Source organism: Bos javanicus, chromosome 4 (genome assembly GCF_032452875.1).
Source record: "Bos javanicus breed banteng chromosome 4, ARS-OSU_banteng_1.0, whole genome shotgun sequence".
Lineage (NCBI taxonomy): Eukaryota > Metazoa > Chordata > Mammalia > Artiodactyla > Bovidae > Bos > Bos javanicus.
The window spans coordinates 5,335,256-5,349,429 of record NC_083871.1 but is presented as its reverse complement, the minus strand read 5'-3'; the positions used below and the strand labels follow the sequence as shown (position 1 = coordinate 5,349,429).

The 14,174-nt window shown below is 45.3% G+C and overlaps 1 protein-coding gene across 4 annotated transcripts in view; it reads right to left on the bottom strand.

The window, feature by feature from the left end:
• The window catches only part of COBL (cordon-bleu WH2 repeat protein), a 304,124-nt gene that overhangs the window by 183,744 nt on the left and 106,206 nt on the right, over positions 1–14,174 (bottom strand). For 3 of the 4 annotated variants that reach the window (XM_061413311.1, XM_061413309.1, XM_061413310.1), the window contains exons 3-4: positions 4,844–5,054; positions 1,988–2,216 (exon numbers count right to left, since the gene is read on the bottom strand). In XM_061413311.1, the coding sequence (XP_061269295.1) occupies positions 1,988–2,216; positions 4,844–5,054 (440 nt within the window). Of the gene's footprint in view, positions 1–397; positions 443–1,987; positions 2,217–4,843; positions 5,055–14,174 lie in introns of all 4 variants that reach the window. The other variant, XM_061413308.1, reaches the window with a different exon arrangement.

The following is a 14,174-nucleotide window of genomic DNA, read 5'->3' as shown; positions in this document are numbered from 1 at the left end:
TGTGCATGGACCGCTTCTGCTCTGCACACAAATTCTGTGTTCATAAAGGGCCCGTTTTCTACAATGACATCCTTCTTTTCTCACCAATCAGAACCACACAGCAAATCCTCACGCAGGGGACATTGCTCTCTTAGTCAACCAGGGAGTCAAGAAACCAAGTCACAGCCCCAGTTCAGTCTGGCCAGACGCCCCCAGAGTGCCACCCTACCTCCCCTCAGGGGACATTGCTCTCTTAGCCAACCAGGGAGTCAAGAAACCAAGTCACAGCCCCAGTTCAGTCTGGCCAGACGCCCCCAGAGTGCCACCCTACCTCCCCTCAAGTCACTCCATGCATCACTGTCCTAGCCCAGAGCCATGCAAGGTGCAGCCTGGCAGGGCAGCACTGGGCTGACGGTACCTCGGCAGCTCAGGGAAGGCTCCGATTTTGTTTTGGTCAGAAGAACTGGAAAAGGCAGGCAACAGAGAGTGAAGGCAGGCTTCTCAACCCACAGCAGCACTTGACAAGGCCTGCAGCTATCCGTGCCCCAAAGGAAAAGGCCAAATGCAAAGCAGGCCTTTTCAGGCAGGCCCACATCACTGACCTTGATCCCCTAGAATCCTGCCACTGTCTGGCTGTTAAACACCATCCTGGAAGCAGGTGGCAGCAAAGCCTCTGTTTTCTCCAGTTGCCACCACTAGGATTTCCAGGGCAGAGCAGGCCTTGCCTGGGACACATCTCCTGCCTGCGGCCTTCACACTTCCCCAGGCAGCTGCTGGCTGGGAGGTGGTGAAACCCCAGAGGAGCAAAGGAAAGGGCTCCTCATGGAGAGGAATGTTCTCTTCTCTACTCAGATACCTGACTGCCAGGAGGATGGGAGGGAAGCATATGGCAGGGATGCTAATCAAATATTTCACAGCCCACAGGACACACTATGGTGCAGACGAACGAGATGTTGGCCCCAGGAGCAGCACACCCCCAAAGCCAGGTGATGCTCCTTTATTTTCTGGGAAGGCTGCCAGGGTCGTAGGGCGAGGGTCCCTGGGAGGGTGCCCAAGGCAGAGAAGAGGGAGATTTGGGGCCGGGGCAGCTATTTCTCCTGGTACAGCAGTGTGTCCTGTCCCACGTGGGTATCGGAAGAGGGAGCTTGGGACTTGGGGGAGTTTCCCCTCTTGCTGCCTCACACACGTTCCCAGAAGACCACAGTCTCACTGGGCCCACTCCTTAATGCAGAGATTGGTTTTATATGCTTTCCCCAGGTATTACGTTCTACATCTCCCAAGATGGGCTTCCCTGGTGGCTCAGATGCTTACAATATAGGAGATCTGGGTTTGATCCCTGGGTTGGGAGGATCCACTAGAGAAGGGAACGGCTACCCACTCCAATATTTTTGCCTGGAAAATTCCATGGACAGAGGAGCCTGAAGGGCTACAGTCCATGGGGTTGCAGAGTTGGACACACCTGAAGTGACTGAGTGAGGGAGTGAGAAGGAATTTTGCGACTGGTCTCGACCACGAGCTATGTTTGAGACCTGGGAGTACTTAATGACAACTGAAAAGGAAGTCCAGGAGAAGGTGGTTCACCTCCTGTGGTTTCTGAGAAGTTCTTTCAGAGCAAAATCCCTAGTGTTCTCATTTTTCCCCTTTACATATTTCATGGAAGCTCACAGGAGACAAGCGGTAATGGGTATGCTCACTACTGGAGGAAATGGAGAAGGAAGAATACTGGAGAAGCTACTCCAGAAGCCACTCCTGGAGAATCCCATGGACAGAGGAGCCTTCTGAGCCACAGGCCATAGGGTCGCAAAGAGTCGGACACGACCAAAGCGACTGAGCATGCACTACTTGGGGGAAGAGGTATAATTACAATCTGTGTATTTTACTTCCCACCCACTCCTGCTCTGGTTTGGACACAATTGGAGATGCCTGCAAACGTGCGTCCCCATCGCTCTGCGTGAGGGCACACAGGCAGAGTCAGTGGCACCGCATCAAAGACCCAAGGTGGCCTCACCTCTCTTGTTGTCCCAGGCATACAACTCCTTTATCCCCAGCTCGTTCAGGGACTTGGAAAGCTCCAGCTCCTCACCAGCCACATTGTCCCTGAGGAGCACCACGTGCTCTGGGCTGACCTCACACTTGGCGCAGATGACCGGGAGGATGCTCTGCAGGGGCACCTCGGGGCTCACACGTACCACCGCCTTCTGTGTGCGCAGGTAATTCACCACTAGGCGCACCGTTTTCTGGAAAACACAGCAGGCAGAATTCCATAAGCACATCTTCCCACAGCTCTGTTTACACTACAATGGAGCAGGGCAATATGTCCTTTGGACCAAGTTCTTCCAAAAGTCACTGGTTGTGGGGGGAAACAGCAGATTGAATAGGGAACGGTAAATGTCTAGAACAATAAATTGACCTTCCCGTCTCTTTTCTAATGAACAAACTGTGAGTGAAAGGGGGAAATGGTCAGCAGCGAGGACCCCAATTTGGAATCTAACACATACGTTGTCTTTCAAGGATTCTAAACAGACCTGAGCACAAGGCACTAATATATTCTCTAGAGGGAAATACTTTGGATCTATGGTGAACAATCCAAGATAAGGAAAGAAACATCACAAAACATCAAATTTTTGTTAAAGAAGCTAAAATGCCCAGATAAATATATTCGTATCTAGTATCATGTTGATACATGAATTAATATTCGTATGTAGAGAGTACACACATACATTTAAGCTAGAAAAATATATAGGCTCAAATGGTAAAGAATCTGCCTACAATGCGGGAGACCTGGGTTTGACCCCTGGGTTGGGAAGATCCTCTGGAGAAAGGAATACCTACCCACTGTAGTATTCTTGCCTGGAGAATTCCATGGACAGAGAAACCTGGAGTGTTACAGTCTATGGGGTTGCAATATCAAGTTTTCATTTAAGAAGCTAAAATACTCACATAAATATATTCATATATATTATAATGTTAATATATAAATCAATTTTCATAAATATGCACTGTACACATATATTTAAGCTAGAAAAATAGAGACATGTAAATATAATAGGCATATAATAATATTGATAGATATTATAATCAGAAAGAAAAAAATCAATTTGATTAAAGCTGATCGTAAACGTCTACAGATCGAGTGGCCCATCGAAAGCTGTAGTAGGCTGAGGTTCATGCAGTCAGCTTCTGTTTGGTCTTTACTGGTCACCACATTGTTCTAAGATCCTGAGGAGTACCGACTGAATGACATAGGTCGCACACTCCCTTCCAATCTGAGGCCAGGGTTTAACGAATTTTAGAAGGAAAGATGGAACCATGAATCTTTTCCATGCTTCTCAACTTGAACTCCTATATAACCCCGGGCTCACCTGCCCCTGGAATTTGCAGCTAGGGTTCAGGAAGGTAAGAAAAGCCACAGAATATAAAAGGAATTTCCTTGGACATTGATTTTAATTGAAGAATTAGGGGAAACTCAGAAGATGCGTGTGTGTGCGTACCTGCTCAATTGTGTCCAACTCTGCAACCCCATGGACTGTAGCCCACCAGGCTCCTCTGTCAGTGGGATTTTCCAGGCAAGAACACTGGAGCGGGTTGCCATTTCCTTCTCTGGGGGATCTTCCCCACCCAAGGATTGAGTCTGAGTCTCCTGTGTCTCCTGCATTGGCAGGTAGATTCTTTGCCACTGAGCCACCTAGATATGGCACCAATTAAAAGTTATTAATTATCTAAACCTAGAGGACATCGGAGAAGGCAATGGCACCCCACTCCAGTACTCTTGCCTGGAAAATCCCATGGACAGAGGAGCCTGGTAGGCTGCAGTCCATGGGGTTGCTAGGAGTCGGACACGACTGAGCGACTTCACTTTCACTTTTCACTTTCATGCATTGGAGAAGGAAATGGCAACCCACTCCAGTGTTCTTGCCTGGAGAATCCCAGGGACGGGAGAGCCTGGTGGGCTGCCGTCTATGGGGTCACACAGAGTCAGACACAACTGAAGTGACTTAGCAGCAGCAGTAGCAGCAGAGGACATGACCTGTTAGCCAAAGTATCGTGTTTAAAAATAAGGAAATTTAGGAGATAGTTTAATAATCTAAAAGAATGAAATAGCATTGCTTTTCATTGGAGATAAAGGATAAAAGCCTTATTAAAAAGTACCGTAAGCAGATGAAGTTATTTTTAATCAATATGCAAAAGCCTGAAACCTATGCATAAAATATTCTCCAAGGACAAGGAGTAAGTATTTCTAACATCAATTTTTCAAACGGGAATCCCCTTCTATTTCGTTTCTCAGAGAAGATCTTGGAATCTTCTACATATTCCAATCTCTGCCATGGACAGAAAGGCCTCCAGAACTCTACTGGAACTTTTAGGACTAGTCCAGTAGGGTAGTCATTGGCTATTTGTGTTATTTCAATTAAATTTAAGAAATGCAAAGTTCAGTTTTTCGATCACACTAGCTGCATTTCATATGCTCAGCAGCTATGTGTAATCGGGGGCTGTTGGCTAGCAGGGAGCAGAGTTATAGACCATTTCTATCTTTGCAGAAAGCCCCTGATTAAAAGATGGAAAGAAAGCTTTCCATCTTTGCAGAAAGCGTTGATGCATGACTCTGCTCTAGAGTGGGTCCTTTTTTTGACATCTAAAGGAGCAGTGTTACACAATGCGCATTATTCAAAGCTGTGAACTTAGGTCTCCTAAAACTCAGTTTAGGGCCTAACTTTGCCTACCATGAAAGTGGAAACCTCAACCATGGCATGTGTAATTTAGACAGGAGAGACCCCAGTGGCCCCCTCCGCTACACCTGCAGTACCCTGGCTCCCAGGGAACTGCACACATCTTTATATGACACACGGACTCCCGTGCTACTGACCTCAGGCACCTTAGGGGGAACAGGCTTAACTTTCGCTTCAGGAGCTTTTTCTTTCAGAAATACGGTGTGCACATTCAAGGTCCCAACTAAAGTATTTGGCTTAAAATTCAAAGGCTGTTGGGTTTCTGAAGACCGGATCTCCAGGGCATGGTTGGAGGGATTCAGGTGGTTCTGAAGGCAAAGTTCAACCAGTAGGTCCATCATCGCATGGCTGGAAGAGAGAAACAAACCATGGTCAGGGGGAATGTTTGCACTCTCCCTTCTGCTGGTTGAGAGAGGTCAGGACTAATGCACCAGCGGGTAGAGGAGCAAACCGGTCATCCTTATGAAGAAAGAAAACAGCCGCTGGTTATTTCCTCATTCATGACTCTACAGAGATATCTTAATACATTCAACACTAAGAAACCACAGTACTGAAAACACCATCAAAATAAGAACAGCTGGGAAAATAGTTGCATTTCTAGGCAAGCTCATGAGTATGTTGACCTCAATCCTGTAAGATCAGCACAGATAATATTAACTTCTGGGCACAAGATATAAAATTTTCATTCTTTGCAAATATAGTGTATCTTAAACAGCAAAATTTTAAGTTGAAGGCGACAATGGCTTTCTTTATAGCTAGAAACTATCCTTTTTAAAGACAAAGAAAATGAAAATTACGTTATTGAAATGTCAAAAACTTTTATGTCTCCTACCACAGATCATTATTTACTAAGGGAGCTAAAAAAGAGTGGATTGTCCCAAAGAATGGAAAATTTCATTTCCATCATTCATATTAAGCTGGCAGAATGCTTTCATATTTCAAGCTGACCTCTCTTTTCCTACACATTTCCTGAGCAGTGGGGCATAATCCCCTGACAAAAGTGTAGGTCTTGTCTTCTGATCTATTTCTTAACCAGGAATTGGCATAGCAATTATTTCAGGTCATAGTGGAGCTTTCCAGGTGTCTGGCACACAGGGTGTGCAGACTGGGGACTCGCGTACACCTGTGAAGGCACAGGCTGGCCACCATCTGGTCGTCACGCACCATGAGGGCTATGGCGCTTAACGCTGACACCACAGGCAAAGCTTCAAGGCACCCCATTTCCCATTCACTCACCAAAAATATCAATAATGTTCTTGCTGACACGAAACATCTAACAGCCATCTCCATGACAACACTTACTCCCAGCTACTATCCAGGATGTAGTTAGGTGACAGCCTATGTTCTAGCCAGGAGACCCTGGAGTCACACCTAGGAGACTCAGCGCCCCTGGCTCCCAGGACTCTGAAAGGGCACTTGGTGGGGCCAGGGCAGCACTGACCCTCACAAGGGCTATGAAGGTGGGCATGCTGGCTAATGATGCTGTCAGCTGGGATTCCCTTAGCCTTGGAAAAAAAAAAATCATCATTTTCTCATAAGCTTAATACATCAAAACAGGAAGCGACATCACCAAAGACTTCAAGACACTGAAGTCCGTGAAAAAGAGACTTCCACTGAAAAGTCAGCATAGAAAAGAGAGTTCTAAGGATGCTATAATAATGACCTATTATTGTTGCCATATTCTCTGCAGATGGCACTGCTCCCTCTCATTCTCGTCATCCTGGCGGCTGGGGACCACTCTCCCCTGGCTTCCATGAGGGACGTGGAGGCGGGGTTGGCACCCTGGTCCCATAAGATGCCGACTGTCACTTCACCTCTCTAAGCTACACCCACAGTCGGCTGTGATGCCTGCTTAGTTGCTCAGTCGAGTCCGACTCTTTGCAACCCATGGCCTGTAGCCTGCCAGGCTTCTCTGTCCATGGAATTCTTCAGGCAAGAATACTGGATTAGGTAGCCATTCCCTTCTTCAGGGCATCTTCCTGACCCAGGGATCGAACCCAGGTCTCCAGCACTGCAGGCTGATTCTTTACCATCCGAGTCACCAGGAAAGCCCACATCCATGGTCTACGCCACCAAATAAACCAATATGGGCAAATTCTCAAACAAAAAGTTGAATTAATCTTAGATGATAAACCACAAAGAATACCAAAGTGACTAATGTAACCTTCTGTTCTTCGAATCCACTAATTGGTAACATGTTTGAAAGATCGAATTTGTCCTGAAAGGGTGCAGAGCCTCTCTGGGGCTTTTCCATCACAGAATGAACTCTTCTAGTACTAGCAGAATCTGGGATGTATCCTGGCATGTGCTAGCAGGAGAGTGGTGTAGTATTCGGTTCTGTCTGGATAAAGAGTTGGGTGCCCCCGTCTCTACCAGTGGACTGGCTCTCCTCTACTGATCCTGGTCCTGATCAGTGGGTCAGGACCCACCCAGCTGCTCTTGCTCTTCTGTCATCCTTGATGACGAAGCTGCAGGGGTGTTGTGAACACTTTAGGGTGGAAGCAATTCTCAACAAAACGCCTGTGGGGGAGGGGAGGGGAGGGATTCCCAAGCAGAAAATTTTATGTGCTGGAGATCTGTTTCCTCAAATTTATCATTCAATTTGGTGAAGGGGGAAGCAAAAAAAAAACAAAAAAAGAAAGACCATAATAATAAGACTCAGCACCATCACACCCTGTCCATGGCATGTGCTGAAATTGGGAGCACAGGGCCCATTACTGACTCAACTGGACCAGCCAAGGGTCACAGCGTTGCTTCCGAGGGCTGGGACTCAGGCCAGGCCAGAGGGTTTTTGCAGGAAAGTGGGGAGGTTTGGGGTGCGAGAGGCGCTCAGACGTGGGAGATCCCTCTGGCCTGCAGGCCTCTTCCTGTGGCTCTCGGACAGACATGGCAGCCTAATGCAGACTGATCTGGGTCGCATTTAAGGAGCTGGATACACAGTACAGGGGTGAACACGAGCACACGGGTCCAAAAGCATCAGTTCCTCTCTTGTTTCCTGGAGGGCCTCCCACTCAGGTGATTCCTCCCCAGGCTCATGTAAAGCGTGATCTGAGTTACCACTTTCTACCCCACACTTTTCTGGACAGTGTCCTCAGAAAACGGGGTGGCTGTTGTGCACCATGAAAGTGGCTGTCAACTCGCATTTAAAGCCCCCAAGCTCCAAACAGCTAGCCAGGACTTTCAGGGTCTCTGGTGCTCCTGGAGAAGACTCCGGGAAGGAAGAGGGCACCGCAGCACCCAGCAACTAGGGGTGCATTCTGGTTGGGTTCCAATCATGAAAACTTGTGTTTTTCTTAACCGCAACCTCAGTGTCACTAACCTCTCTCTTGGAGGTCACGTGCCGTGAGAATCTAAAGCTTCCTGAGTCCAGGTCACATGGGGGCAGGCTGCTTTCTGTTTCTCACTCAGTAGTTGGCTCAACCAGCCCGCTGGGGGCCCTGGGACACAGCCCAGCAATCTTTCAAGTTCCCTGTCAGTGTTTGTTTTTTAAAGGGCATGTGATCTGGGGGAGAATGGATACATGTATATGTATGACTGAGTCCCTTTACTGCCCACCTGAAACTATCACCACATTGTTAACTGGCTATACTTCTTTAAAAAAATACTTGTGAAGTTTGCATGCTACCTTTAACGCACAAACTATTGTTTCCTACATGTAAGTTACATTTATGCTCTGATGCACCAGCTTTCTCTTGACCTGCCCAGCACTGGAGTGGAACTGTGTGCTCCCAGTGGCACATGTAATCTTGTTAGTGGCACATGGAGCCACAGGATGGCCAGGCCAGGAGACTCCTGGAACCTGGCTGGCCCTTGAGTCCAGGTCCACTCATCTTCCCTTCTCAATCCAGGTTCCAGCAACACTAAACTTTCCCCTTCTTACACAAACTAGTCCTTTTGCAAATGCTATTTATTTCCTTCTGTTTGCTGGGACGTCCTCTTCCCAGTGTTTCATGAAGCTAAGAGTTCAATAATGAATAAACGGTCATTTTCATTTTTTCAGTCTGTTTGGATCCCAGTCTGTTCAGTCTCCTACAAAAGGAGACTATCTCCTAGGATGATTGGTTTAGCACCAAATCCAAAACAGTAACAGCATCTTCTGTGAAAGATTAAATCGTGGGTTCAGTAAAGAATATCCCCACCTTTTCACAGGGTAAGCATGGAGTTGAGAGTTTATGATCAGCCCCCCAGGGTATTTTCTTGTAGGAAAGATTCTCATAAAGAAACTTAGTAGCAATTGGAAACTCTTAAGGACATTCTGTATCAACAGAAAGATTGCGCTTTTTTTTAACTTCTCTTAGATTTAGCTCAAACAAGCAATGACTTAATAAGGCAGAAACATTTGGGAGGTAGTCACTAAAAATGGTGAATTAGGACCAGGATAATCAAATGTATTATATATTCAATAAGATTCACCTCCCGTTAATGTCACATAAGGGTTTACATCCCAGGAACTTTCTCCAGGAGGATTTTTAAGGCAATGAAGGTACTCCGTATCATACTGTAATTGTGGACACATCATGATACATTTGTCCAGACCCACAGAATGTACAGCATGGAGCGTGAACCCTGGTGTAAACTGTGGACTTCAGGGGAAATGATGTGTGTGTGCTGGTTCATCAGATAGAAGAGATGCGCCATTCTGGTGAGAGATGTGACGGCGGGGGAAGTCGGGTATATACAGGGGTGTGTGAGAAATATCACTGCCTTCCTCCCAATTTTGCTGTGAACTTAAAACTGCTCTGAAAAATAAAGTCTTTTTAAAAAAGCGTATTCTTTAAGTAAAAATGTAAATCAAACTAAACCAAACCTGACTGTTAGCCTGTTATATAGAAAATGTTCCTCTGGCAGAGTCCCCTGTGCCAAAACTGCCCTTCCCAGCTTCATCCCTTCATGTCCTGGTGCTGAAGAGAAGCCAGCTCCCTTCCTTTCTCTGTGGGGGGCATGGCCCGCGCCTTGACGGGCAAGTCAAGGAGGGAAGACCAGCGCTGGCTCGATCCCCTTCCCCTTCACCTGGGAGCAGGTGAGCTCTCTCCAGAAGAGGCACTGAGGACCATACCTATTCCACGGGGGTCTTGTGCTGTTGACAAGGCCTGGGACCTGCAGGCCTGGGACAATGCCGAGTTGTAAACTCGGTTATTACAAAAGGGGTCTGACAGCCCGCAGCAGCAGAATCGCAGCTCTGAGCACCGAGAGAGGTTTTCTGTGCTCTGAGAAGAGAATGCTGCCTTCTCCTGTCCCAGGCCCCTGGGGCATGCATGCCAGCTGGACAGGAGTTAACTGACCACATCAGGATGACGCAGCCCTGACATGTGAACGCTTGACACCATTTATGAAGCACCCTTTTTGCCTAAGGGCACTGTCCCTTCAAAGACCTTCTCTCTACTTGTCCTCCGGTTAGAGTGATGGGACCAGCATTCTCCTAGCAGGGACCCTGAGCAGTGCTGACAGCACCCTTCCTAAAAGAGTACCTACCAGAGCATTTTCCTTAAGAAAGTTCCAGAACACCCGTTCCCATGTCTCACCTAAGAACAGACTGGGACCTCTGTTTTTAAATCCAACCCATGGTGGATTCATGTTGATGTATGGCAAAACCAATACAATATTGTAAAGAAATTAGCCTCTAATTAAAATAAATAAATTTAAATTAAAAAAAATAAATCCAAGGGAAACTTTAAAAAAAGACAAAGAAAAATCACTGCCATATGCAGAATATACCAGACTTCATGTACTAATGTGCTTTCCTTGTGAAAATCTTCCATGTTTGGAAATAGTATGGTTAAGGTACTAACTGTAAATTATAAATAACTTGCTTATCCTGCAAAAAGGTGGGCATGTTCTCTGATAAAATGAAGAGAGAAATCACACTGATAAATAGCTAGGTGATCTGGTTTCAGCGAGGGTCAGGATGTGACTTTGGCCCACTCTTATATTATTAAAGAGCAGGAAACATAAAACCAATTCCTGCAGCAAGAAGCTGCCGCGTCAGCCAAGTTACAAGCTGCTCAAGGAGCCCACAGGCTGCTGCAAGAAACCTGGGGAAGGGATAAGTATCTACTACTCTGAAAAGAGGAATCTATTTTAATACTTAATCTCTATGGCTGAACCTGCTCTCACAGCTGCATTGCAAAATGGCACCGTGATAACTTCTACTTTGGAAGAAAATGAAAACTAAAGATAAAACTGGAGGAATATGTTCAGTTTGAAAACATTTTTCAAAATAATGTTTTTAGTTTTCAAGCAGATATTCTCTCTCTCCTTGTGCATTTATAAAACCAGACCTGTGTGTAACGTAAGATAGGATCTGCGGGTCCATTTTCTTTAAAAAAAAAAAAAAATGTAACTAGACTGATGGAAGTCATGGTTTCACACATGTACACTTATTCACAAACTCATTAACTCGTACACATTCAATGTGGCAGCTTTTATAGGTCAATCATACTTCAATACAGTGATTTGCTAAAACATAACTAGAAATTGAGCCCAAATATTAATATAATAATAGTGAGTAAACTGTAATACATTCATTGATAAAATTAAGTTCAGTTCAGTTGCTCAGTTGTGTCCGACTCTTTGGGACCCCCTGGACTGCAGCATACCAGGCCTCCCTGACCATCACCAACTCCCAGAGTTTACTCAAACTCATGTCCATTGAGTCGGTGATGGCATCCAACCATCTCATCCTCTGTCATCCCCTTCTCCTCCCGCATTCAATCTTTCCCAGCATCAGGGTCTTTTCAAATGAATCAGTTTTTTGCATCAGGTGGCCAAAGTATTGAAGTTTCATCTTCAACATCAGTCCTTCCAATGAATATTCAGGACTGATTTCTTTTAGGATGGATTGGTTGTATCTCCTTGCAGCCCAAGAGACTCACAAGAGTCTTCTCCAACACCACAGTTCAAAAGCATCAATTCTTTGGCACTCAGCTTTCTATGCTTCAACTCTCACATCCATACATGACCACTGGAAAAACCATAGCCTTGACTAGATGGATCTTTGTTGGCAAAGTAATGTCTCTGCTTTTTAATATGGTACCTAGATTGGTCATAACTTTCCTTCCAAGGAGAAACTGTCTTTTAATTTCATGGCTGCAGTCACCACTTGCAGTGATTTTGGAGCCCCAAAAAAGAAAGTCTATCACTGTTTCTACTGTTTCCCCATCTATTTGCCATGAAGTGATGGAACCAGATACCATGATCTTAGTTTTCTGAATGTTGAGCTTTAAACCAGCTTTTCCAATCTCCTCTTTCACTTTCATCAAGAGGCTCTTTAGCTCTTCTTTGCTTTCTGCCATAAGGGTGGTGTTATCTGCATATCTGAGGTTATTGATATTTCTCCTGGCAATCCTGATTCCAGCTTGTGCTTCCTCCAGCCCAGAGTTTCTCATGATGTACTCTGCATAGAAGTTAAATAAGCAGGGTGACAATATACAGCCTTGACATACTCCTTTCCTTATTTGGAACCAGTGTGCTGTTCCATGTCCAGTTCTAACTGTTGCTTCCTGACCTGCATATAGGTTTCTCAAGAGGCAGGTCAGGTGGTCTGGTATTCCCATCTCTTTCAGAATTTTCCACAGTTTGTTGTGATCCACACAGTCAAAGGCTTTGGCATAGTCAATAAAGCAGAAATAGATGTTTTTCTGGAACTCTCTTGCTTTTTCTATAATCTAACGGATCTTGGCAACTTGATCTCTGTTTCCTCTGCCTTTTCTAAAATCAACTTAAACATCTGAAAGTTCACGGTTCATGTACTGCTGAAGCCTGGCTCACATGCACCTAACCCTATGATAATATGGCCTGCTTCCCAAGTTTCAGTGAGAAAAGTCCACTTAGGACAGAGGTCACTCTGTAAAAGAAGAAACACAGACACTCCAGAAACCTGTGCATTTCTGGCATGACCCTACCCACAGGAACTCCTCCCTTCTATGGATGCTGGGCCACAGGAATCCAATGTGGGTCTTAACTTCTGGCTCCGGGGCCCTTCTGCTGGGAGGCAGCCACAAGGAGGCCCCCGCAGAGGAGCATGTCCTAGTGTTCCCCAACAGTATCACTTTGAAAAGCTGTTTTGCATCACCTCCTAGAGGTAAAGATGTTGTATCCTAGGAAAATATTAAGGCCAGGAGCAATGTTCCTCAAATTTTTGTGTACACAGTGCATAAAATAATTTTAAAAACCTGTGAACCCCTTTGCTCCAGTAAATCATTACCTGAAATTTCCTTTATAAAACTAAAGCAGTTGCAAAGGATGCAATTTTAAGTAGAATCAGAATATTTTAACATAAAACTGTTATATCACTCTTTTCAATGTATCGATGAGAATAAAAACACCCAGAGTGATGTGGTTATCCATGATCTATTTTTAAAATTCTCGAGAAAACGATTTTTGAAGATTTAAATATTTTACATAATTTCTTACCTCCCTTGGTCTCCTAGAAATGCAAGTCCCATTCACTCTTGTTTCAGAATCATACAAAAATATTTTTGTGCTTGAATGTCTTTATAATTGATCACTCTATAATATTCTACATAATAAAGTGTATAAACATTTAGATGGAATTGTTTCCTGTGACTTTGTTAAATTTTTAAATTACAGACTGAGCTAATAACAGTAGTACAAAATGATTAAACAATGTGATTAAGATCCATTTTGATAAATATCAAACATCATATCAGAAATCTATTAGCATTGCTCAGTCGCTTCAGTTGTGTCCGACTCTGTGCGACCCCATAGACAGCAGCCCACAAGGCTCCCCCATCCCTGGGATTCTCCAGGCAAGAACACTGGAGTGGGTTGCCATTTCCTTCTCCAGGAAGATTAGCATTAAAAACTATTAGCATTAAAAACTATTAAAATTCTATTAGTATCAATACTCTGGAACATTATAAATGCTTTCATTGTATCTTTTACAGCTGAGAAGGGATGGGAAACAAGTCAGTCTGTGACCTTAGCTACAGGTACTTTGATAGGGAGATCAGGTCTAACCCTAAACCTAATCCTACTGCTGCTGCTGCTAAGTCGCTTCAGTCATGTCCAACTCTGTGCAATCCCATAGATGGCAGCCCACTAGGCACCCCTGTCCCTGGGATTCTCCAGGCAAGAACACTGGAGTGGGTTGCCATTTCCTTCTCCAATGCATGAAAGTGAAAAGTGAAAGTGAAGTCGCTGAGTCTTGTCCGACTCTTAGCGACCCTGTGGATTGCGGCCCACCAGGCTCCTCCATCTATGGGATTTTCCAGCCAAGAGTGCTGGAGTGGGGTGCCATTGCCTTCTCCAACCCTAACCCTAACCATAACCCTAATTTAGCTTGGGTGGTGGGTGTGACCTTGGCTACAGGCACCTTGACAGGCAGATCAGCTCTCAGTAAGGATTCAGGTGGAAATCGAGGGTTTGGAAATTGATTCCCGTCAATGTCAACTCCATGCGTCTGGCTGTATCCCTTCATGTAAGCTTGTACTGTTTTCATCTGGAACG